The sequence below is a fragment of the Malaya genurostris genome, chromosome 2 (genome assembly GCF_030247185.1).
Source record: "Malaya genurostris strain Urasoe2022 chromosome 2, Malgen_1.1, whole genome shotgun sequence".
In the NCBI taxonomy this organism is placed as follows: Eukaryota; Metazoa; Arthropoda; class Insecta; order Diptera; family Culicidae; genus Malaya; species Malaya genurostris.
Genome location: NC_080571.1, coordinates 33,270,830 through 33,297,068, shown reverse-complemented (window position 1 = coordinate 33,297,068; position 26,239 = coordinate 33,270,830). Strand labels below are relative to the sequence as shown.

At 39.5% G+C, this 26,239-nt stretch overlaps 2 protein-coding genes across 2 annotated transcripts in view; one reads left to right on the top strand and one right to left on the bottom strand.

The window, feature by feature from the left end:
• LOC131426883 (TATA-binding protein-associated factor 172) overlaps positions 1-6,811 on the top strand; it is a 30,771-nt gene extending 23,960 nt beyond the window's left edge. The window contains exons 4-6 of the mRNA XM_058589634.1: positions 5,498-5,638; positions 5,713-5,956; positions 6,022-6,811. Coding sequence (XP_058445617.1) covers positions 5,498-5,638; positions 5,713-5,956; positions 6,022-6,504 — 868 coding nt within the window. The 3' untranslated portion in view covers positions 6,505-6,811. The remainder of the gene's footprint in view (positions 1-5,497; positions 5,639-5,712; positions 5,957-6,021) is intronic.
• Positions 6,684-24,295, bottom strand: LOC131426884 (uncharacterized). The gene is made up of 2 exons (XM_058589635.1): positions 23,660-24,295; positions 6,684-7,254 (listed from the first exon to the last, which is right to left on the bottom strand). The coding sequence occupies exons 1-2, from the start codon at positions 24,204-24,206 to the stop codon at positions 7,031-7,033; spliced, it is 771 nt and encodes a 256-aa protein (XP_058445618.1). The 5' UTR covers positions 24,207-24,295; the 3' UTR covers positions 6,684-7,030.
• Positions 24,296-26,239: the final 1,944 nt, after the last annotated feature.

Sequence of the window (26,239 nt, the reverse complement as noted above, 5' to 3'; positions counted from 1 at the left end):
TGTTACATTTATATAGCTCTAACAAAATCTCGAACCTATCTCTCGATGGAGTCCGTCGGTACCCGCACAGATAAAAAAGGACACAAAATTGAAGCATTTCTTCCATTTTTTATCGTGTTTGCTGGCTATTCTTTGTCGAAATCACTGTTTTAAAATTACGCAGTTTTTGTTGATTGTTCAAAATTTCGGACAATTCGGAATAACTACCTTGGAGTAGTGACAGCTGGCCGAATCGTACCAAAAGATGTCTTTGCTTCTGTGCTTGCGGATGAACTGTAATACTTACTTCTTCAGGTATTCTTCGATGTAAACTTGATACGTCAAAGTCGAGGATGTAAAGAATGGATTCGTTTTCTGGCCACAACTCCAAATCGCTTGTCAAATCAACGCCTTCTTCACGAACTTGTCGACAAAAACGAACTTGAATCTCCCCGGCACATTGCCACATCAAATCGTGTTGTAAAACTTTTGAACTGGAAGCTACTTTAAATCCGGATTGACGTATGTTTCATCATGGATCAATGTGTAGCCCTTGTGTTCCGTCACAACACGATCGTACAAAAGCCTTGCTCACTTTTTGCAGGGTTACGATCGCGCGGATTTTGCACGGTTTTTGCTCAGATTTTTATGCGATGGTACGAATTTCAAGAAACAATTTATCACATATGTGAATCATTTGTTTGAAAAAAAAAGTTCTTAGTAAATTTTTTGAAGCTTCAAAATTTAATAGGAGGCGGTTCTAACAAATGTTTTCTCCAGTAGTTAAAACCTCGTTTCGCTCTCTGATCTCGAGTTGTACAAATTGCTATTTCAGAAGAACTGTTACCAGGTATTACAAAAATTTTCGATATACGAACATTCTAACATTCCATTCTAATGCGGAAATCTAAAAAAGATGTTTGCACTCAAAGATATCGATGTCTGATGGAAGATCGTCTCAGTGAAAAACACTTTCAATAATTCCAAAAACGTAATGAATTGAATGCTATTCTTCAATGATATGCTCACAAATTTTGTTTGTGATAAAAATCTCATTCCTTAAGCAAATTTTGCACGACAGGCTTACGAAGCGAAGTTGGACAAGAAAAGAAACGAAGAAGAAAATGCTCGAAAGAAAACAAGAGAGAAACAAAAGCTCGACTACTATTGTGAGTGTATCAGGTGTACAACTTTGTTTCCGCCGTTTTCCGATAGGTGGCTGTACCGGCTGAGGCTGTTCAAAATGCATAGATGATAATGCCTTTAAAGTGAGTGTGTACAGTGCCTAACGAATTGTCATCGCCGTTTCAGTGATAGTTGTTCTTGTTTTCGTATTATTCACGCTCGAAAATGTCTGTTTATGTGCCCAATTCTCGCCATTTGCGGGAAGTTTTACTTTTCTGTTACAATTCGAAAAAAATGCAGCTGAAGCGCATCGAATGCTCTCAGAAACTTTCGGTGATGCTGCTCTGAGTAATAGAACATGTCGGGAGTGGTTTCAACTTTTTAAAAATGGTGATTTCGATGTCGAAGACAAACATGATGGTGGAAGAGAAAAAACCTTCAAAGATGAACAACTAGAAGCATTGCTTGATGAAGATTCGTGCCAAACCCAAGAAGAGCTTGCCGAATCGTCGGGAGTGAGTCAGCAAGCCATTTCAAAACGTCTCAAGGCCCTGGACATGATTCAGAAAGAAGGAAACTGGGTGCCGTACGAGTTGAAACCGAGGGACATCTAGCGCCGTCGATTTGTATGTGAGCAACTGCTTCAAAGACAAAATCGTAAGGGGTGTAACCGGTGTTTCGATACGATAATCCTAAACGCAGAAAATCATGGGGAAAGCCCAGGCATGCTACTTTGTCGAAGGCAAAACCGAATATTCACGGCGCTAAGGTGTTGATTTGTATTTTGATGGGATCAGCTCGGTGTGATTTACTACGAGCTCTTAAAACCGGATGAAACCATCACAGGAGGTCGCTACCGAACGCAACTGATGCGCCTTAGTCGCGCACTAAAAAAAAAGCGGCCACAATATCAAGAGTGACATGACAAAGTCATCCTTCAACACGACAATGTTCGGTCTCACGTCGCAAAAGTGGTCAAAAAGTACCTGGAAAGGCTGAAATGGGAAGTCTTGCCCTACCCGCCGTATTCCCCAGATGTCGCCCCTTCTGATTTCCACCTATTCCGTTCGATGGCACACGGCCTGGCAGATCAACATTTTCAATCCTTCGAAGAGTTGGAAAAATGGATTGATTCATGGATAGTGTCAAAAGAATACTCCTTTTTTCGAGCCGGGATCCGAAAATTGCCGGAAAGATGGGAGAAAGTTGTCGCTAGCGACGGACAATACTTTGAATAATACATCTGTAAGCACTTTTTCGCAATGAAGATGTTAACTTTGGAAAAAAACGGCGGAAACAAAGTTGTACACCTGATAGTATGTACTAAGTTGAAACGTTCATTTAGTGGATTCTATCCGTAGTGATTAAAAACTGTTCTAATGGTTTGATGGTTCCACTATTCAATATTTTCAATTACTTTTTGTATTCTGGATTTTTTCCTGGAATATGGAAGAAATCCTATGTGTTTCAAGTTTACAAAAATGAGAACAAGGGTATAGTATCCAACTACCTTGGAATTATTGCTTTGTACGCTGTATCGAAGTTGTTTGAAATTATAGTCCTGGATTTTATAACACATAGTTGCTCTGACTACATTTCGTTCCAACTTTCACAAATTTAGTAACCTACAACACTTCCTTCATCATAGGTCCTTTACAAGCACGACTACAAGTAGATTCTGTATACATCGGTTTCTCTGCTGCGTTCAACAAAATCAATCATCACATAACGATCTCTAAGTTAAGTAGACTGGGATATAACGGATTATTTTTGAATTGGCTTCGATCATATCTAACTGGTCATGAAATGATAGTGAAAATAGGAGACTGAACTACCCTACCATTTGCTGTTACCTCTGGAGTTCCTCAAGGAAGTCACCTTGGACCGTTTATAATTTTATTGTATTTCAACGATCCAAAGTGTATGAAATTATTGTTCGTTGATGACTTTAAAATATTTCATACAATCAAATCTGTAGCTGACTCAGAATTCCTACAAGAACAGTTGGATAATTTAACTAATTGGTGTTACATCAACAAAATCGTTTTAAATGCCACTAAATTCTCCGTCATCTCTTTTAGTCGTAAAGAGTTTGTATTCAAGTTTGACTATAACATTTTACAAACTGTTCTCGAACACACATAGTCTGTTAAGGACCTGAGTGTTCTTCTGGATTCCAAGTTAAATTTTAATGAGAATATAGAGTTTATTATCTCCAAATCCTCTAAGCTAGTAGAATTTATTTTCCGCGTTGCAAAAAAAATCTGATGTACATTGCTTGTAAGCTCTGTATTGCGCTTTACTTCGTTCAACTCTCGAATATGCTGCTGTTATCTGGTAACATTACCAAAACGATATCCAACGCATTGAAGTGATTCAACGCAAATTTGTGCGATTCGCTCTCCGACGTCTTCCATGGAGATATCATTTAAACCTACCGAGCTACCATGACCGTTGCAAACTGATTGGTCTCGATTTATTATCTGTCCATCGCGATGTTTGTGAGGCTAGTTTTGTAGCAGACCTACTTCAGTCGCGAATTGATTGCTTCGAGTTATTGCAATTGATACAATTAGACATTCAACGTCGTAATCTTCGATCCTATTTAGTTTTCTTCGGATTCCCATGCTAGAATTAATTATGGATATAACGAACCCATTGTTAGCACTATTTTGAATGTTGATTCAAAAGATGAGGAACAAGTTTACAGATCTGGAGAGCAAGTGTACAGAAACTCCAGTGGGCTTTTCCCTGCTCTGAATAAAATAATAAAAGATGAGGAGGAAAAGTAATTCGACAACAGGAGAAGGCGCTGTCTCAGAAAACAAAAGCTTCTCAGGAGGCGATAAATAATTGGAACTGAAATTCAAAAGAGTAAATCAGAACTGATTGAAAGTAAATAAGCACGCACAAAAAGACCTGTTTAAAAAGTCTATTAATGGTTCCCTTTATTATAACTTTCAAGTTACAGCAATAGATGGTTAAATTTCTACAGTTCAAACGAAATCTCGAACCTATCTCTTGATGGAGCCCATCAGCACTCGAACAGATAAAAAAGAACAAAAAATTAGTGCATGTCTTCTATTTTTTGTCGTATTTTCTGTATATTCTTCGTCTAAGGCGCTGCTTTAAAACTGCCGAGTGTTTTTTTCGATTTCAATTGAATTTCCAGGCAATTCGGAGGATTAATTAGCTTCAGAACAAAATCGATTTCGTTGGCCGCATACCATCACTCCATAATCACCTTGGAGTAGTGGCAGCTGGCAAAATCGTACCAAAGAATGACTTTGCTTCTGTTCTTGCGACTGAAGGGCAATACTTGCTTTTTCATGCATTCTTCGATGTAAACTTGGAGCGTCATCGTCAAGGGTGTAACGAATGGTTCCGTTTTCAACCAACGCAATTCCAGATAGCTTGTCAAATCAATGGCTTTTTCGCGAATTTGTCGGCAAACACGAACTAGAATCTCCCTGGCACATCTCCACGTCAGGTTCTCAAGTAATACTTTGACCTGGAAAAAGCTTAAAATCCTGTTTGACGTATGTTTCATCATAGTTCAAAGTGCAGCCGTTGTGTTTCGTCAAAACCCAGTCGTACAAAAGCCTTGCTCACTTTCTGGCTACAGAATATTGCTTCATATATCGGTTCGGATGTTTATTGGCTTTGTACAACTTGTCTATTTCCCTAGTAAAGATATTTCTCACCGTTTGAAAATTAGTGTCATTACTTTTGGCCGTATCTCAGATCGAAAAATCGGGGTTAATTTTAACCCACCTCAACACCTTGCTGCGCTGTAGAAGATCCCTGGTTTCATTTCCTAATTCGTGAATTTGCTGATTCCTTTTCACACTCAGGGTTTTCTTGCAGATTTTGAGCACTTGACAAACTGTTGTTTTGGGCGACTTCAATACTTTAATCAGTTTTTGTTGCACCATATTTTTTCTTTCGAATTCCATTTGACGTTATTTCTGAACACGATCGACTACTTTGATCAAATTAAAATTTCAGTTGTGCTTTATAAAAGTGTAAACAAACCACTGTCAAAAAGGCGTGGTAGCGACCAATTCGCTTTTAGCATAAATCAAATAAACATAGATTTCTCACTGTACGGTGACACTAACAGCACCTCTAGTGACAAACGGGTGTACTTTTTTCCATTAGCTACTGTGGTTGTGTTAAATGCGCAGGCAACTTTTTGCATGCATTTTAGGAGCATTTATGCACCCATTCTCCACCAGACGGTGCTTTTGGTGTCATGGGTTGCTCAACTACATTACTATTACACTGGGAAATCTATGTTTATTTGATTTATGCTTTTAGTCAGCCTTTATCTACGTTTTATAACAATGGAAGATACTAGCTTAACAATTCTAATTTAATTTTTTTCTCTCAGATATTTGCAAAACGTTTGCAACCATCCAAAACTAGTACTGCAGCCATCACACCCAGAGTATCAGACTATTGTGTCGGAGTTCACTCGAAACGGAAGTTCATTGGATGATATTGAGCACTCGGCAAAACTACCGGCGTTGAAGTAAGCACCGTATATATTCGTGAGAGTCACAATTTTTCTAATCACTAATCGTCACACTTATCGCCTACCCACAGACAACTGCTACTGGACTGTGGAATTGGAACGAACGAGGACATGTTGGTCAATCAGCACCGGGCACTTATTTTCTGTCAGTTGAAGGCCATGTTGGACATTATCGAGAATGATTTGCTGAAGAAGCATCTACCGGCAGTTTCCTACTTGAGACTGGACGGTGGCGTTCCGCCTAGTTCGCGTCATCAAATTGTTACCAAATTCAATGGGGATCCCAGTATTGATGTGCTTCTATTGACCACGCAGGTAATGACGAATGCTAATGGTATTTTTTTTCTTTTTATAAAGTATGCTTTTATAAACACCTGTAGGTTGGTGGTCTCGGCCTAAATCTAACTGGAGCGGATACCGTAATATTTGTTGAGCATGACTGGAATCCAATGAAGGACCTGCAAGCTATGGACCGTGCTCATCGAATAGGCCAGAAGAAAGTGGTCAATGTGTATCGGTTGATAACGCGTAAGTCATTGGAAGAAAAAATTATGGGCCTACAGAAATTCAAACTGCTCACTGCCAACACGGTTGTGAGTGACGAGAATGCATCGATGGAAACGATGGGAACTGATCAACTGTTGGATCTGTTTGCTCTGAGTGATGATGGCAAGAAGCAACAGAAGGTTGAAAGAGGATCCGCCAGTAGCGCTGCCACTGCTGTAGAAGAATCTAATGGCGCAAATGGAGGCTCCAGCACGATGAGAAATGTACTGGAGAATCTACCGGAGTTGTGGGACGACAACCAGTACCACGAGGAGTACGATTTGTCTCAATTCCTAGAAGGACTGAAGAAAACCTAGTCCGTGTGCGTGTGTTTGTGTTTTAAGTGTTAGGCAACTGGAATTGGAGCGTTACAGCTCCGCTTTATAGGATTTAGTAGCACTAGAAACAAATAATACCGTAATTAATCTTCCTCTACGCCGTATTTCAACTTTTTGTTATATTTTTTCAAAAATTTCTTTCAATCATTTCCACGTACTATCAGTACTACATGAATACTTTTATTTCCATCTTTTCCGTTATATGTTATAACTACATGTTATATTGGAAGTACATGAATTTTATATAGATTAAAGCTAATTAGAATATAATTTTGATGAAAGACTTTTACATCACTTTCCATTTCGGATGACCACCCTGTATTTCATCTATTTGTTCGGTGTTGTAAATGCGTCAGAAGGTTAAGTGCTTTCCTGTATTGCACTTCAATAAATACAGTGATTAAAACAACTAATATTCAAGTTCGGAGAGATAACTGATAGTTCTATGTAGAGGAATTGAGCTGTAATGTGTACTTTTTGCCACACTTCCCAGGTCCCACTTGAGTCAGAAAACTATATCTTCGTCGGCTTCCGGCATTGGCTCATCGACGGGGATGTTGTCAAATATCCAATTCAACGATCGTGGTGCTGAGGAACAGTATGAGTAAGATTCGTTCAACCGGGGGTCGCTGCTACTGTAGATGCCGATATCAGAACAGGTACGGAAATTTTCCTGCGCTCCACAGCCGAGCTTACCAGTTCCATCTTCGCAGAAACCCCAATTGTTACCTGTAGATAAATTTAAAAAAATATGGTAAAAAAACACCGGTAATTTGTATCTAGTTATTCTCCAATTCGTCTTTTATGGAGGAAACAATTTTATTTTTGCAATTATCATGAGATGTCCATAATACTCAACACGCAGATACCACTGGTCACTATTTGATCACCTGCGGTTGCTGTTTACCGAACACTATGAAACTAGAGTGACAACAGTCACTCCATAGAAAACAAACTAGTCTCTGCCGCATTACTTACCCCTATTCTGTTTTAGATCGAATCGGATGTAAAACATTTCATTCTGTAGTTCGACCGAGTGATGCTTCTGTATGGTAACTCAAGCGCGATCGAGATACGGAATGCAAAATTTCGTATTCGATCGAATATTCCGATTCGAATGAAATACAAAATCGGGGTTATTGCCTTTCTCATAAACAAAGGTTTTGCAGTTACCGTGAAAGCCAACCTTTGAACCGAGGCCCGGGATACCAAGTGTCATACCGTTCGACTCAGTCGGTCAAGATCAGAGAATGTTTGTGTGTGTGTATGTAATAAAACTCTGCACTCGATTTTCTCGGAGATGGCTGGGCCGGGCTAAGATTCAAAAGGAAGTGTTGAATTTAATTCAACGGGATATTTCCGAAATTATGATTCTCGCCCGGAAACGAATGAAAGACGCTTGATCCAGTTATGCAGAGAGAATATAATTTTCCTATAAACAATTTCAATATTTGATTTCAGTGAGTTTGTTTAGTTCAGTGTACATAGGTTTTAGATTAAGTTATAGAATATGATCTGAATATTTGTAATAGTGAATAGAATACGAATTGATTTCTGGATTACTCACGTTTAGTTCCCTTAATATAATTTAGTTCAATTTATAGTTCATAAGCCGGGTAGCGTAGAATGCACTTTTAATAAGCTGCGACTAAATTGTTCAGGTTACCTAGTATTTAAATTTGTTTAGCATTTAACTCATAATAATCTGTGAATTCAATTCTTACCAGTATGTAAAAACTATGAAGTTTAGGTTAACGAAATACTGATATAAAGCTGATGCCTAATCTTATAAATGATTTTAGTAATAGCTGCTCTTCTTCTTCTTCTTCTTCCTTTCTGGTTGGCGTCACCTCACTTGAGATGACGCCGAATTGATGGCAGAGCAACTAAGGCTATATTGCCAGTTAATTTTCGTTTATAGTCCAGTGGACTTTCTTTTCACTTGACTACAAGCGAAAATCTCGCTGTGTGGCTGCGTCGAATCGTCAAAGTACGGCTGAAAATCCTTTCTTTCTTGCGAAATACTCGAATTTTCCCCGGACTAACACGATGCAACGTGCTCACCCGTTGAGAGTTTCACCGGAAGTGGTAATAGCTGCTCTGCGCACGTTCGTTGTTATTTTCTACTTTTGTCTTTTTCTTGTTTACCTTTAACCAAAGACATCATATTAACAAGATATCCAGCTCTCACATTTCCCGAACAAATCATTGGCAACACACTTTTTTGCGAGCATGGCGCCCTTAGGCGTTTCCGCATCGAATCTCGTGCATAGAAGTAGGGGAGAGAAATGTCAAATTCGTGCGCACCAAAATAGCAGCACTGCGCACCCATACAATTGACATGATATGTTGAATGTGATGCCGTGCGATGGCGTTGCTGAACTGAAGATTGCTTTCGCTCAAAGCTGACAGGGTCTGCTTTAACTCACCCGATGTGACAGATTAGCTTTTCTCATCTGCCTATGCTCACACAGCACAGGGTTGCCATTTCTACGGTTGTCGCCAAGATGGTGGGACTGAAGGTGGGCGCGTTAGCCTAGTATGTTAGGCAACACTCCCCCCCGGGTACGGCAACTACAAGTTGACTTACTGCTCGTCGTGCTGAACATCCAGAACCGCCAACTTCGATACTGGACGATCGTAGACTCCTGCAGAAGTTCTTACCGCCGCAGCGCGTACTTGTCCGTCTTGACTAGTGGTAGTACTGATAATAATTCCTTTCGGCCAACAGTTCCGGGGCATTTGAGGGTCGACGATGAGCACAACATCACCGATAGCGATTGGTTTAACAGGTACGAACCATTTTGATCGACGTGTAATCTCTGGTAGATAGTCACTCACCCATCGTTTCCAGAATGCGTTAGCTAGGATTTGTGAAGTGCACCAATTCTGCTTCAAGGCTCGACTGCTGTCGTCCTCTGTCACTAATGGTTTAATGCCATTTGATGAGCCAAGAATGAAATGATTCGGAGTAAGCGCTGGAGCCGAGTTATCATCTACTGGTACATGCGTCAGCGGACGAGAATTAACTACGTTTTCGATCTCTATGAGTAGATTTCGAAGCACTTCGTCGGACGGATTTTTGGTCGAACATACACACAGCAGGTTACTCTTCACTGTTCGTATTAAACGTTCCCAGCAGCCTCCCATATGAGGAGCTAGGGGTGGGTTGAATCTCCATTCGGTCTCTGAAGTTGTAAACTCCTCCATGATTTTGTTCTGGTCGACCGACTCCTTAAGGGATGCCATTTCTCGTTCCGCTCCAACAAAGTTTGTTCCTCGGTCGCTGTAGAACTTACGAGGTTGACCACGTCGAGCGACAAAGTTCCGGATAGCCATGATGCATGAATTGGTGGTTAACGAGTGAACCACTTCGAGGTGTTTCGCACGAATCGTAAGACAAGTGGCAAGCATGACCCAGCGTTTCTCGATTCGCCTGCCAACAGTTACTTGGATTGGACCAAAATAGTCAACTCCGGTATGCGTGAATGGGCGTTCGAAAGCTGCTAGACGACCGAGCGGTAGATCGGACATGATTGGCATAATCGGAGCTGCATGGTTATTCTTGCATTTTTGGCAATTTCGCCGCACTTGGTTGAAACACGAGCGCAGGCGGCTGATATGGTACCTTTGTCGAAGTTCGTTTATGACTGTCTCGTGGTTCTGGTGGTGGTATTTATTATGATAGTGGTGTATTATTAAGGTAGTGATCTGGTGCTTTCTAGGTAAAATGATGGGTTTTTTAGCATCTTCGGTAGCGTAGTGACATGCGGCTATTCTTGTTCTCATGCGAATTATACCGAATTCATCCAACAGCGGCGTTTGGTTGTATAATGGACTGGATTTTGGAAGAAGTGGTATATGTTTTTCAACGTCTTGTGCGTTCTGTAAGATGCTCAGTTCTACGGGATAACATTCCTGCTGTGCTATATGGATTAGATATGTTTCTGCTGAGCGTAGTTCGTTCAAAGTAAGTACAGCCGTTTGGGCAGGGCTTTTCTGGTGTTTATCTTTACAATTTGCAATGAACCGCTTTACCCATGATACTACCCTTCTTAATCGTCCCCAGTTGGAGTAGTCTCCGACGCGAACAATCGGCTCTTGTGGAGCGTGATGAGATAACGTGAAGTGATCTTCGTCGGCTGGTTCAGTTGTGATAGAGAATTGGGGCCAGTTATTCTCGGTTTTCCATAAGAAATCAGGTCCAATAAACCATCTATCTTGGTTAGACAAATCTGGAAGTTTATTCCACTTTGTACCGTCGTCTGCCACATTTAGCTTACTGGGTATATATCGCCATTCATTGACTTCCGTTGCTTCCAATATCTCAGCTACACGAAATCCAACGAACTGATCGCGACGATGTTGCGTGTGAATCCAGTACAGTACGTCTTTAGAATCAGACCAATAGATTTTTTTCTTTATGTGCACATTTAAAATTTCAATGACTGTGCGTGCAAGTCTCGTCCCAATAACTGCTGCTTGCAATTCTAAACGTGGAATTGACGTAAGCTTCAGCGGTGATACTTTGACCTTTGCACTAACGAGAGAACAACTAATTTTAGTATTATTGACTATCCGAAAATACGACACCGCTGCCATTCCGTTTTTTCCAGCATCAACGAATGTGTGTAGTTGAATTTCATCTGCTTCGTCGATGGGAAAGCTGGAGCAGTAACAACGAGCAACTCTCACATTCTCGACTTGTGGCAGAACTTTTAACCACAGCAGCCATTTAGAAAACGCATCGTGGTTTATTTCTTCATCCCAGGTTACACCAGAGCGCCAGACATCTTGCAGTAAGACTTTCAAATATGCGAGGAAATGAGCGATTAGTCCAAGAGGATCGTAGATAGTCATCAGGACTCTCAAAACTTCTCGTTTCGTTGGACATCTTCCGCCTTTTAGTAACGCTTCGTCGTAACGTTTCCATCCGACCTTGAACGTAAATATATCGGAAGCTGTATTCCACCACATACCCAACACCTTCTCCGTCGACAACTCTGAAGATATATCTAGGTTCTTCTCCTCCATGTTCGCTTCTTGCAACGTTGACGTGACTAGCCTGGAATTGCTTATCCAGTTTCTGATCTGGAATCCACCTTGCTTATGTACGTATTTCACGTCTCTCGCTATTTTAATCGCCTTTTCTTCGGACTTAACGCTGATCAACATGTCGTCGACATAGTGCGATTTAGTTATAGCTTCATACGCTTCAGGATAATTATTTTTGAACCGTTCTGCGTTGACATTCTTCACGTACTGAGCGGTACTCGGAGAGCAACAAGCACCAAAGGTCATAACTCTCATTGTGTAAACTTCAAGCTTGTTATTTTTATCCGTCCAGAAAAAGCACTGATATCGTTGGTCTTCGTCGCGAATCAATATCTGGTGAAACATTTCACGTATATCTCCAGTCACTCCAACGGGATATAAACGGAATCTCAACAAGATGGCTAGAAGTGAACAGAGTAGATCTGGACCTTTCAACAACGCAGAATTCAATGATCTGCCATGGGCTTTTGCTGCTGCATCCCAGACTATCCTAACTTTCCCGGGTTTGTTTGGATTTATCACTGGAAATATTGGTAGGAACCATTCGTGACCGGATTGCTGCTTTACCTCGTCGTCTTTAAGTTTACGGACATAGCGTTTGGCTATATAGTCGGTAATTTTCTGCTGCAATACTTCTGCTAACTCTTGATTTTTTTCCATGCGATTTCGCAAGCATTGATGACGACGCAACGCCATTTCACGGCTATCGGGTAAGCGGAAGTTATCATAGCGCCAGAGTAGACCAGTTTCATATCGTTCGCCGTTGAAATGTGTAAGCGACGTTAATAGTGACTGTGCTCGTTCATCATCAGGAGATAACAGCAACTTACTAGGTCTGATCACCCCGAGACTGTCTAGGGTGAAGTACTCTTTCAATGCTTGATGCAGATCCTCGTCGGATTGTTCATCGCAAGAACGTACGTGGAAGGTATAATGAAACATATTCGGTGTCTCTCCTGAACTCATTCCGCCACAAACCGTCCAGCCAAGTCGTGTTTTCATCGCGATCGGTTGACCTACTTCTCCTTCGCGACTCTTCAACGTTAACCCTAGCTGCGCGTGCTTCATCCCAATCAGAATACGAGGACGAGCGTTGTGGTACGACTTAATTGGTAGCCCCTCGAGGTAGGGATACGAGTGTACAAGCTCGTCAAAATCTAAACTTTGGAAAGGTAGCATCAGCTTGTTGACCGTTCGCACATCGTCTAGGTGAAACCTTAAAGATTCGTTATGTCTTGGTGCAACATGAAGATTTACGATTGTAGAATCCTTTTCGTATCTCTCTGTTCCCCCAGTCCATCGTAAACAAAGCGGACTCGATTTGCCATTAAGCTCCAGTTCGTTAGCTAAATCTTGATCAAGAAGCGTCAGCGCAGAACCTTCATCCAAAAACGCATATGTTTGGACTACCTTTCCGGCGCCAGAAAGTATCACTGGGAGATATCGGAACAAAACAGAACTTGAGGTTGACTGGTGCGTGTTGCAGTCACGTCCGGAACCGCCAGGTGTGCTATCGGTATTGAGTTTCTCTTTCTGGTCGTTATGTAGAAGTTCGTGATGTCTATACTCACATCCATTTCTTCCGCATGGCTTGGCTCTACAAATACCCTTGTGCTGTTGAAGACAAGTTCTACAAAGCGCAAATTCTCGTACCACAGCCCATCTAGAATCTCTTGACAGCTCTTGAAATCTCTCGCATTTTTCCACCGATTTACAGTCTTTCTTACATACTGGACAAGCTTCGTTGTTTGACTCTGGTGTTGCTTCTGACTGACGTAACATATTTGATTTCGGGATGCACTGATCACTTGTTTCAGAATGGGCGTAGAGATATATGTTACTCTTTTTGTTTCGACCAACTGCTGGCTTCGAATCCATCGAAACTAACGGAAAGATAACGGAACTTGCATCCTCAGCGAGGGAGTAGATCCATGCACTAAATGTTTCTAAATTAGCCGCCGGAACCGATCTCCGATGTTGGGCCCAGTTCAATTTCATCGTCGGTGGTAGTTTACTGATCAACTGATGTAACAGAGTGACGTTATACATGTATTCCTCCAGTCCACAAGATTCTACCGTCGCACAGAAGTTCTGCACACTAACAGCAAAGTCTACCAAGGTCTCCAATCTATCTTCTCGAATCGCTGACAGAGAGCTTATCTTTGCGATCAAAGAATGTATTATCACTTCCGGTTGCCCATAGAGCATCCTAAGAGTGTCCATAACACCTTGTACGTTACTGGAATGCATTAGTCTGCACTTAACAGCTTCGTAAGCCTTTCCCTTCAAACTTCTTTGCAGTCGCACGAGATTTTCGTCTTCCGTGAATCCACACATTGCTGTAGTGCTATTAAACATAGATAGGAAGATAGGCCACTCCTCCGGGTTGCCAGAGAATGTCGGCAGATCCTTTGATACCGCTTGTCGAGCTGCGATTTGTGACCTAGAGAGCTGGAACTGATCGAAGTCATCTTCCACTATGGTTGAATTGATCGATGGCATGTGAGGTTGCCCGACGGTGCCGTAGGATCGTTGATTTTTGTTCGCATTTGATCTTCGCGGGATACCCTCACATTGCGTTGATTGGGGTAATGTTCCAGGTATACAAAACTCAGAATGCCTTCGTGGTGAGCTCTTTTCAGGATTGTGCGGTGATACCAAATTTGATTGCATTTTTTGTCTCCTGGTCGAATTTTTGTCGAAATAAATTCGGTTCTGATGCTTGGTGTTCGACTGCTTTTGCTGAACCTGCGACATTTCATCTTGTTGCAACTCGTCTGCGGATGAAGACTCCAGATTATCTTCTGACTGCGTTCGTCTTATCGACTCCACCCACTCATCCACTCGACTCTGAGTGACATTCGATCTCGAACTCCGACAGGATCCCTTGGTGCTAGCTAGTTCTTCTAGAATTTTATACTTCTGGTCTAGAAAGGCTTTATGTTTTTTTGCTTCTTCTATTTCTGCGGTACGTCGACGCTCTGCCATTTGTTTTTCGTACTCCTGCTCTTCCTGTAAACGCTGTAGCTGCAACTTAGCACGATTACGAGCTGATCTCTGTGACGAACTAGAAATTATCGAAGAATCGTTTTCCAAAACGATCTCAGGTAATCCATCGGCCAATGGTACGAAAAGTTTTTCCTTTCTTGCACCAGTTTGAGACTTCACCTGAGAAACATCTTTCGTCTTTTGCAACGGAACTGGCTTGGATGATTGAATCAGCTTTGTGGAATCTGATTTATGATATCCTACTGGATCCGACTGAATGGACTTTGGTCTGCCGTTATCTGGACATGTATCTTTAACGTACGAAAGATCGTTGACAGAAGATCGGCCGTTGAAACTGTACACCGTTCGAGCATTCTTGGATGTTGAGTCCTTGTGTGAAGCCGTCGTAGTTCGCTGAGTCCATTTTGCAGTTTTGCAGTTAGTACAACTCCAGCTCTGATTGACTTCATCCGTAACTCCAACACATTCGTAATGATGCCATCCATCGCACAGATCACATTGCACCATATCATCTGTATCAGGTTTTCCACAACTTTTGCAGGCTTGACCATCAACCGTCTTTTCCATCTGATCTACTACTACCACATCATCACTACCAATACCACCATCCTTCTCAAATTCACACTCACTAGGTACCGTTTTGACAGCAGTCTGCCGTTTTCCTTTGCCATTGCCACCGGATTTTGAACCACGATTTGACATGCTCGCGAACCGATTGAACTCGTGTAAACGAAAATTATATGATGTTGAATTTAATTCAACGGGATATTTCCGAAATTATGATTCTCGCCCGGAAACGAATGAAAGACGCTTGATCCAGTTATGCAGAGAGAATATAATTTTCCTATAAACAATTTCAATATTTGATTTCAGTGAGTTTGTTTAGTTCAGTGTACATAGGTTTTAGATTAAGTTATAGAATATGATCTGAATATTTGTAATAGTGAATAGAATACGAATTGATTTCTGGATTACTCACGTTTAGTTCCCTTAATATAATTTAGTTCAATTTATAGTTCATAAGCCGGGTAGCGTAGAATGCACTTTTAATAAGCTGCGACTAAATTGTTCAGGTTACCTAGTATTTAAATTTGTTTAGCATTTAACTCATAATAATCTGTGAATTCAATTCTTACCAGTATGTAAAAACTATGAAGTTTAGGTTAACGAAATACTGATATAAAGCTGATGCCTAATCTTATAAATGATTTTAGTAATAGCTGCTCTGCGCACGTTCGTTGTTATTTTCTACTTTTGTCTTTTTCTTGTTTACCTTTAACTCACTCGATGTGACAGATTAGCTTTTCTCATCTGCCTATGCTCACACAGCACAGGGTTGCCATTTCTACGGTTGTCGCCAAGATGGTGGGACTGAAGGTGGGCGCGTTAGCCTAGTATGTTAGGCAACAGGAAGGTCACGTGGTTTTATAACATGCTATTGAATGTCATCCGGTTCGAGCTTCCGGCTCGGTAGTAACGGGGCAAACTGTGAGCAACAATACACTCCATTTTTTGAAAGACCGCCTAACCAATTTTCTTGAAATTAGATTAAAATAAAAAGCTCAATGTATTTGGTTAGTTGAAGATCAAATACATTGATTTCGGCTATAGCAGGTTTTAGTTCAGACCGATTTCTCAGAAACGGCTGAATCGATTTTCACAAATTTATATTCAAATTAAAGGTATCATGGTTCCACAATTTGCTATTGAATTTTTTCCGGATCCGGATTATATGCTCCGGAACTATAAGGTGAAGTGTGTTTAAAATATCAAACCGCCATTCAGAGCGACGGAAAAATACTTCTTAATTTGGCTCAAAGTTTCAATTTGTAGGTTAAGCGGCCCTTACACGAGACAATATTATTGTCAATACAAGGAGTATTGACAATACTTTTGATCGTGTAATGGAAACTTCATTGGATTGACGAAAATATTGTCAAAAAATCAAAACTGCCCATCAATCCGACAATACTTTCTCTCCAGAGAGAAACTGTTAAATATGTGCAATGGCCTCTTTTCTCAATATTTAAATATTCATTTGCAATATTTAAAGCACCAAACACTTGAATTTCTCGAAAAACTCGGACTCTAGTTATCAAACCAATTGGATTGATGGTATTGACAATACTTTGGATTGACAATAATATTGTCACGTGTAAGGGCAGCTTAAGGGCTGCTATTGTCAATACAAGGAGTATTGACAATACTTTTGATCGTGTAATGGAAACTTCATTGGATTGACGAAAATATTGTCAAAAAATCAAAACTGCTCATCAATCCGACAATACTTTCTCTCCAGAGAAGAAACTGTTAACTATGTGCAATGAACTCTTCTCTCAATGTTTCAATGTTCAGTTGCAATATTTGAAGCTTCAAACGCTTGATTTGTTCGAAAAATGCGGACTCAAGTTACCAAGTCAATTGGATTGACGGTATTGACAATACGTTGGATTGACAATAATATTGTCACGTGTAAGGGCCGCTTTTCTTTTTAGTGAATATAAGTGTAACCAAAAAGATTTATTAAACTCGAAAGTGTGTTTAATTTTAAGCAGCCCTTACACGAGACAATATTATTGTCAATACAAGGAGTATTGACAATACTTTTGATCGTGTAATGGAAACTTCATTGGATTGACGAAAATATTGTCAAAAAATCAAAACTGCTCATTAATCCGACAATACTTTTTCTCCAGAGAGGAAACTGTCAAATATGTACAATGGACTCTTCTCTCAATGTTTCGATGTTCAGTTGCAATATTTGAAGCTTCAAACGCTTAATTATTTCGAAAAATGCGGACTCAAGTTACCAAGTCAATTGGATTGACGGTATTGACAATACTTTGGATTGACAATAATATTGTCACGTGTAAGGGCTGCTTTACGAGAAGAATGAACTGTCGCACTAAGCATTTCTATCCAAACTTGATTTTTTCCGGTTTCCAAAAGATCCGGTAATACGTCAACAATGGATTCGATTTTGCGTTCAACATGAGATATTCCGTGTTTTGTCATAAAAGCTCATTTAATTGTTTTTAAGCGTTAACATATAAGAATAAAAAACGTACTCACCAAAACATTTTTCATGTTTATTTTAAATTAAAAATCGAGTCTGAAAATCTAAATTAAATAAATATTTTTTTCTTAGCATAAAGTTATTAAAAAATCTGTAAATATGGCTACACTGTAGCCGATACTTTTTTATTTATTCCGCAGGGCGAAAATGAGGAAAAGGATGATTCAGAAGGAAGAATAAGAAGCCAGTTGTCAGGTCTTGTCTTAGATGTCAGTTGCTGGCAATACGAACCCGGGGTGGAATCATGTAAGGTGATTATCACCAAGTGATTATCACTTTTGAAAATTTGGAATCATGTAAGGTGATAATCACCAAGTTCTGTCACCACTGCTGAGAGGCTAACATCACTATCAAACGTTGGCATTACGTAAGGTGATAGTCACCACGATTTAATCACCTTCATGTCAAAATGGAGGTGATAGCAATTTAGTTATCACTTTCAGTAGTGATTTGATTTTTTGAGAAGTGGCTTTATAAATTATTGTCCGTTAGGTGAATTTTAAGCCACTGATATAAAAATAACCTACCAATATTGGTCGGAGAGGATAATTTTTTTAAATGAAATTCGTACTGATATTGTGTCAAAATTAAATACCAAAATGAAAAGTAACTTAGTTTATATAGTTTAAAGAGTTCATAGAATGAACGCTAGTATTTATCAATTAAACCAATTTATTTATGTTGTAATTATTATTTGAAGGAATATCATTGGGGTATTCGTAGAGTCGAAGATAAATTGCTTTCTGGAAAAGTGATAAGTTTATGAATGTAGACATCACATGTTGCACATAACGTAACATAAAAAATCTATGCTAACATTTTCAGTAGAATTAGATGGCCGTGACTTAGTGAGCGACATATCAGTCTCGTTCAACTGAACGAGTAAAAAAGATTAAACTGCGTTCTTAATTTTCTTCTTGTGAATTGAACTAAATAAGGCAATATTTTTGGACAATTAGTTGCTGCTAATCATAGTGGATATTCGTAGTACCGGTGGGTAAAATTTCCAAAATGGAGGTAGCATTTGAAAGCTCTGTGAAATGACATAATCGTAAAGTGAATGAAAACTATACAAGAAATTATTTAACGGATCTTTCTCATTCGAGAGGAATTCCATCCGTTGTGAAACATCAAGAAGATCTAACAATTCGTGTCAAAGCTTTCAAATTTATCCCAAAGAATTGACTGTGACATTGATTTCCATTGAAAAATAAAAATCGGCACTAAATTAAACCAACAAGTGAATTTTTTTATTTGTTTATGCGCAGGTAGTTTTTTTCAGCGTTACTCTTCGATCCATACAAATCATCATTTATAAACATGACTCGAATTAATGAAAAGGATTGAAAACTATAGGAATAAAAATTTAGATTTTAAAATATTATATGGGTATACGCCACTTTCATATGTTACTCCTCTAAATATCAACGGTATACGCCACATTCATATTTTACTCCTGAAAAATTGACGAATAAATAAATAAATAAATAAATAAATGGGTGAAGTTAGCTCAATCACCGGTGATGGTGATAGTAAAAGTGATCACCTTCGGTGATTCCAAACATTCTGGTGATCACCTCTTTATCACCAGGAGGTGATAGTCACTTATCACCTTACATGATTCCACCCCCGGCCTCCTGTCATGACGTCACGAGATCAAAATTGGAACTTCAAAATCTGCTGATTGTATTGTAAATAAACAATTAGTAATGCAATCGTTTTACGGCTTACCTTATTTATTACACAAAAATTAGAGATTTTTGGATCGATTCTCTCACAATAACTTGTGGGATTGCCTAAAATACAGCAGATAGTGTTTTGGGACATCAAGTGGAGGTAATTTTCACAATTTGAGAGTCGCGATATGCATCAAAACATCGCAGTGTTTGGGGCCTGAAACGCGAGGGGCCCAACATAATCGGTGTACTTTCACATGGCTGGTGCTAACATACCGGTGTCAAATGACTTAACGAACCGATTTTGGCTATACTAGCTCCTGGTTCCGGAAATTCCGGAAATAGTGATCAATGATATCCAGCTCTCTCAGGGAAGTCTGCATCGAATATCGTGCGCAACCATACAATTGACAAGCTATGTGCAAGGTGATGCCGCACGATAGCGTAGCTGAGCTGAAGACTGACTTCTCTATAAGCTGACAGGCAAAGCAAAGCAAAGTCTTGGCATTACATTTCTTCTGTGAAATTTGGATTTTCTGTTTCAACAGACTTTGCAGCCGATTCATAGCGTACAGGATCATTGCATGATTAGTACTACGATTCTACTGACACTAAGAATCCTTACAGGTCGAGGCTCGAACATACGACAACTGGCTTGTAAGATCAGCGCCCTACGCTTTGAATCGCCAACCCGGGCTAAGCTGACAGGGTCTGACTCAAATAAAAGGTTTCACGGTCCCATATACACACTTCTATAGTGACAGACGGGCCCTACAATTCCGGAGCCGCAAGTCGGATCCTGATGAAATTCAGGAATTCTTTATTGAAAGACACATAAGACCTTTCATTTGAACCTAAGTTGGTGAAAATCGGTCAAACCATCGCTATGAAAAGTGATTGAGATCCATTTGGGGAAATATGACCACTATTTACAGTGCACCCGGAATCGGAAACCGGAAACGAAGATAGCAGGAATCGGTTTGTTTGGTCGTCTACTGATAACAACTATCGAATGGAGTAGTTTTGAGGCCAGTTTCGAAAATATTTCACTTGTTTTGTTTTCCCCCTTTAAGGGGCGGGTAGGATCTAACACTTTTGAAAAATCATTTATTATTTTATTTATATTTTCTTATAGTAAAACATTTCAAGAATTTTCTGTGAAAATTTCAAGCCTATTGGAACGAAACTCTGAAAGTTATGGACCTTTATCTATGGCTATCTCATTCTACGAAGAAGCAAGACCTCGGCGCACAGGCCCAAGATTTCTATTTCTATTGACTTCAAAAATTACAAAACATTCTTGAAATGTTTCATTATAATAAATTGTAAAAGAAAAAATATGTTTTTTTTTAAATTTTAGACCCTATTGGCTCACTGGAGTAATTAATTGTTACCATTAGTTTTATAGATAAAAAACTTTAAACGCATTTTTCTCAAAAGCAGGTTTTGAAAGTCCGTGTCCATCGTCATTCAATAACTACTGCACCATTTTTTTCCAATTTTTCACACACTTTCTACATATAAAAAACCAGACTCCAACGTTTTCTTTTCGTTGTTTATTGTTTATTAAGGTTTAACTGCTACAAAATGGCGAATTTTCTCGTAAAAAATCGTAGTTTTCACTTTGAACAACGATGAAAAATTAAAAAAAATTAAAAAATCGAACAGAAACGTTGGGGTCTAGAAAAACTTCTTATCTAACTATGCTGCGTTCCTTTGTTCACTTCTGATGAGTCTGGCTGAAATACAGTGGACACCGCAAATCATGATTTTTAAGAAGCGTCCTCAAAAACATCTTTTCACCGACTTATTTTTCAATATTTTCCACGAAAAAATTCAGAATGTTGTTGGAGTGATGCTTATTATCATGCAAAACATATGAATTTATTTTGTTGAATGATAATTCTGGAGAAAATTCGAAAAAATGATGATTTTTTTTTCATGGTTTAGACCCTACCCCTCCTCTTAAGTGAACACTTTAACACACTTTACCCTATAATCCTGGAATCGGAAATCGGATACACATAAGATTTAGAAGTTTTGTACAGTTTTCTAAGTTTGTGAAAATCTGTCACGCCTTGTCTGAGAAAAGCGAGAAAGTAATTTGAAATTGGATTTTTTTACACTAATCGCCGGAACCACTATTACTAATACTGGAACCAGAAGTCGGATCTAGGTGAAATTCAGAAGTTTTCTGAAGGATCATAAGAGAATTCATTTGAATCTAAGTTTGTAAAAATTTGTTACGTCACCTCGGAGAATAAAATGTACATATTCTCATTTTATTACATTTTAGTCAGATTCAAACAAAATTGAGGAATTTAGTATAAGACTGCAAGAACTTTCATTTAAAATTTAGTGTGTGAAAATCGGTTCAGCCATCTCCGATAAAAGTTGGTGCACTAATTTTCACATTTTTTTTGCATATTCTACCTCTTAACTCCGGAACCGGAAGTCGAATCCAAATAATATTCAGGAATTGTATGTAGGAATGTATGGGATTTCATCTGAATCTAATCGATGTAAATTCTCCGAGAAAAGTTAGTGTAAAAAACGTTACATACATACAGTGTTGGTGATTGCCGAATATTTGACAGAAGCTGCTCGTTATTTATCAATATTGCATACAACATTTTCAATCCGGTAGAAGATGCTACATTAACTCCAGTCTCTCAATGCATGAACCGCGAGAGAATTTTCCTACATTTCTTCGCTCCACTTCATACTCTGAGTATTTCACGGCCCTTAAAAAAATTACAGTCTGACAATGATTGGTGCTGTGTGGAATTTACCAAGAGAGAATCGCAAGTTGACAATTATTGCAGAAAATCGAATCGATGATTCGACTGGATGATTCTCATACTAGGTTGCAATATTTCAAAACCCTTGTTTGGAGCAGCATTCATATACATTTTCATAGACACAACTTATACAAAGGTTATATGCACTTAGTTAGAATAAGCGGCAATAGTAAAATGATTCTATCGCAATTATCCACTGCCCATACAGAATCAGATCGCGAAACGAGAATAAGCGACCGTTTGTTGCTTCAGCGAGAATCCCCACAACAGCGAGCAGAACTTTTATTCTCAGACAGGTCATCGAGACAAATTCGCTCTCGCACTGGTGTCTATTCTATGTTAAATAAACCATGCCGGTTTTTTGTTGCAGCGATGATATCCGTCTCTCTTTGATGGCACTGATTGAATCGGGTGAAGAGTTGCTAGTGAGCGTTCTTTGATACGATAAAAGCCATCCTTGCATACACACATACACACAAACATTTTGCGTACTCGACGAACTGAGTCGAATGGTATGACACTCGGTCCTCCAGGCCTCGGTAAAAAATCGGTTTTCACAGTGATTGCACAACCTTTCTACATGAGGAGAAGTTTGTTTAATATTTCAAACCTTTTAGATCTTCTAATTTTAGCTCGAAACTATTTCGATTTTTAGGCTATGCTAGTTTACATCCGAACAAATTTCCCGGGTTTTATTCAATGAGCGAGCTTTTCGAGAATACCACAGTAATATTGCTGAGAATACAAGTCACATGAGAAAGGCATCATCACACCACCAGGTGAAGCCGGAAGTCGGTTCCGGATGAAATTAAAAATGTCTTTTGTGGGACCATTGAAACTTTTCACTTTAGCTGTTTAGGTATTAATTGAAGGGCGCACGCTCCTTTAATATGCAGTTTAAAACAGGCTCAATAAGTTTAAGTCTACGATATATTTGTTTGAAACAACTATTTTTTTGGTTTGATGGGCAACTAAACATCTGCTAAATAACCTGGAATTCGGAATTCAATGTGATTTCCGAAAATATTCCGAATCAGATGTAACAACTGATTCCGAGTGATGGGACATGGAAACACTGGGAAAAAAGTTGAAATCGTCAAGTATTTTCAAGGGCTCGTTCTGACGGCGGTTATCGATTAAACAGATCGATGATTCAATGATTTGTTTTGGGTTTTTCGTTATGACGTGACCCACGGCTTATGACGAAAAACGGATAGATGAATGGGATAGAGAATATGAAAATATACTCCAGAGGCAGGTTTCGAATCGGCCGCCTTCTCTGTCTCTGTTGAACTATTCTGCCACCCAGAATTTAGTTTATTTGTTATTTGCTTACTGAATCCTGACTGATTTTTATCTAGACAGTCTGATTTGGGTTTTTATTGCAAGTGCTTTGTTTGCGAAGTATGAGTATTACACATTGTTCCACTGATTCACAAATGCTCAAATAGAGCACTCCTTTCGCGTCGTGTCGTAGAGTTTGCATTAAAACACATCTGGGCGTCACAAATACTTACCAGCCACATACGTCCACTGTAAAACACAATGTTCACTGGCCAGATTGTCCGGTAGCTTCAGTTCCACACTGTACTGCCCGGTCAACGTTGAGTTAAGATACCACTTTCGTCGACCTTCAGCGTCCAGCAACGGATACTTTTCATAACAGGCTTCATTTTCCTGTCCGCCGTTACTCAAATCACACAAGTTGAACTGGAAATATCCTCGATGATTTGCTGTAATCTTAACGTTCACCTGAATTACGGCCCCAACGGTGTAGTTTCGGACAATGTTACCTTCGCCGAAACGTCCACCGAGTTCGTGTAACCGGGGCAAGGAGTCGGCAAAGTTATCACCACAGAGACCACATTTGCCATTGTTTTTGTCCCACTGTTCAGCGTAACCTCCGCAGTATAAAGCGTTATCATCGTAATTCACTTCTGCGCTCGAATCACATCGCCACCGCGATCCACGGGCAATCGGATCTAGAACCATTCCATGACCGCTAATCGCAGGAATTAGATTGGGAACGACTATAGCAACCAATATTATCGTGAATCGATGCATTTTTTGGCATTCGAGTTCTAACGATATATTCAGCGTGATTTAGTCACGGTCAGGTTTTACCAAGGGAAGCGCAAAGTAAGTACTGAATGGTTCACCAGTGATAACAGGCCAATTTTATAGACACTTGAAATGTTTAATGGCATCGTACAGTCGTGTTGTCCGATTCTAACTGCTTCTTCTTGACACAGTTCCTTCGTACCATTTCGTTTTACAATGTCTGGGATAAAGGAAGTTATAAAGTCATATTTTGGCGAATTTGAACCTTCACAATTTATCGTGTTTTTTGCGATATCAACGTGATAGCAAAATGTCGCATGTAATCCGCGTAAATAGCGGTCGTCAAATAATGTTTTGGGGGTAATGTGTGTGTATAATTTTTATGTAACCAAACTGTTCTAAGTACTCGAGTTGAGTGGGTGTTTTTTAATGAATGATTAGGCATTCAAATAAAATGATAACAAGGATTTCACTTCACTCGCATTATCAACGCGAAGGTGATGTTATTAGGGGCAATGGCGGAAAGTTGAATACTAGTTTTGAATAATCAAACGGACGATTCAAACTGCCGAAACTTGAAAGTCCCTAATGAATATGATTCCTGTAGTATTAGGGTTTTGGTCATAACTGTCGCAACTATTAGACCATACCAATGTGATTGATGTCAGTTTGTTGGAGGTTTCTCAATTTCGGAACATATGATCAAATATGTCTTCAAGAGTACAAATGATCCTGGTTACGTTGCGATTCTATTTGCGACCGTTATTTACTATGAGTCACTAGCTCAGCGATATATCTGCTGCATAAAGTGTACTATACGTTTCCCAATAACTCGGTCGATGGTCGCTAGTCACTCTTCCGCTTACCTGCCGGGCGAGTTTGGAGAACATAGCTTAGTAAAATGGGCTATACAAATATCCGCCTCTTTTGATTCGAACAATGAACAAGCTTATTTTTTACATTTTCGAAGTTGAAGAAGTGCTGCCCATCGACTGTGTGTTCCATCGTCGCTAATAGTTGATAATTCGAAGGGGCTAGGTCTGGTGAGTAAGCCGCATGCGATCAGTCTTCCCATCCGAAATGGGCAACCCATTATTATTAAATATTTCTCAATTCTAATGTTTTTCAAATACGACATAGTATAGTTTTTGAACTATATTATTTAATATTCCCAGTCACAAAAAAAATATGTTTATTATTATAGATATTAATAGTATTACTATTGTTTTCCGCTCCAATTTTCTGGTGTCCTTTAAAAATTTCGAAAAGTAATACTAACCACCGTACCTACCTCTTTCACTGGTCCAAATCGCGGCCCGAAATGTTAGATGGAGCATTGTTACTTACCTCTGGCTGGGACCTTACCCTTATAGATTCAAATCGATCATTTGCTGATTGTAGACTTAAGTTATAATAGTTTCAATGGACGTAAGATTATTTGCAAAGATTTGGTTTCTAGCAAATAAAACTTGCTTCATTTAGAATTGGAACAAACTTTTGCTCATATTGTGGCACTCCTGGTGGACGGATTTGGAAGTTCTTGGCGCCCACGTGTCGGGAATTTTGTCAGCTTCACGTATGATTTTTGACATTCTGCAAATCGACTGTACATACTTTGTAAACAATCAACATGAAAGCCGAAAGAAGGGAAAAAATTGTGCATAGTTACTTGGAAAATCCAATGTGGTCTGCGTTTAGGGTAGATAAACAGCTGAAATTGCCCAGAAATACCGTATGGCGCGTTATCAAACGGTATAAGGAAACATTGACGACGATTCGGAAGCCTCAAGCCAATCGTCGGAGTGGAACTGTCGACCGGAAACTGCGTGGTAAGATTTTGAAGATGATTAAGAGGAATCCTAATCTGTCGAACCGTGATTTGGCCAGAAAATTCGGTGCTGCCCATAGTACCGTAAGGAGAACTCGACTACGGGAAGAAATCAAGTCGTATCGAGCTAGCAAACAGCCAAATCGGACCATAAAACAGAATAGTGTGGTCAAAATTCGTGCTCGGAAACTATATGACCAGGTGCTGA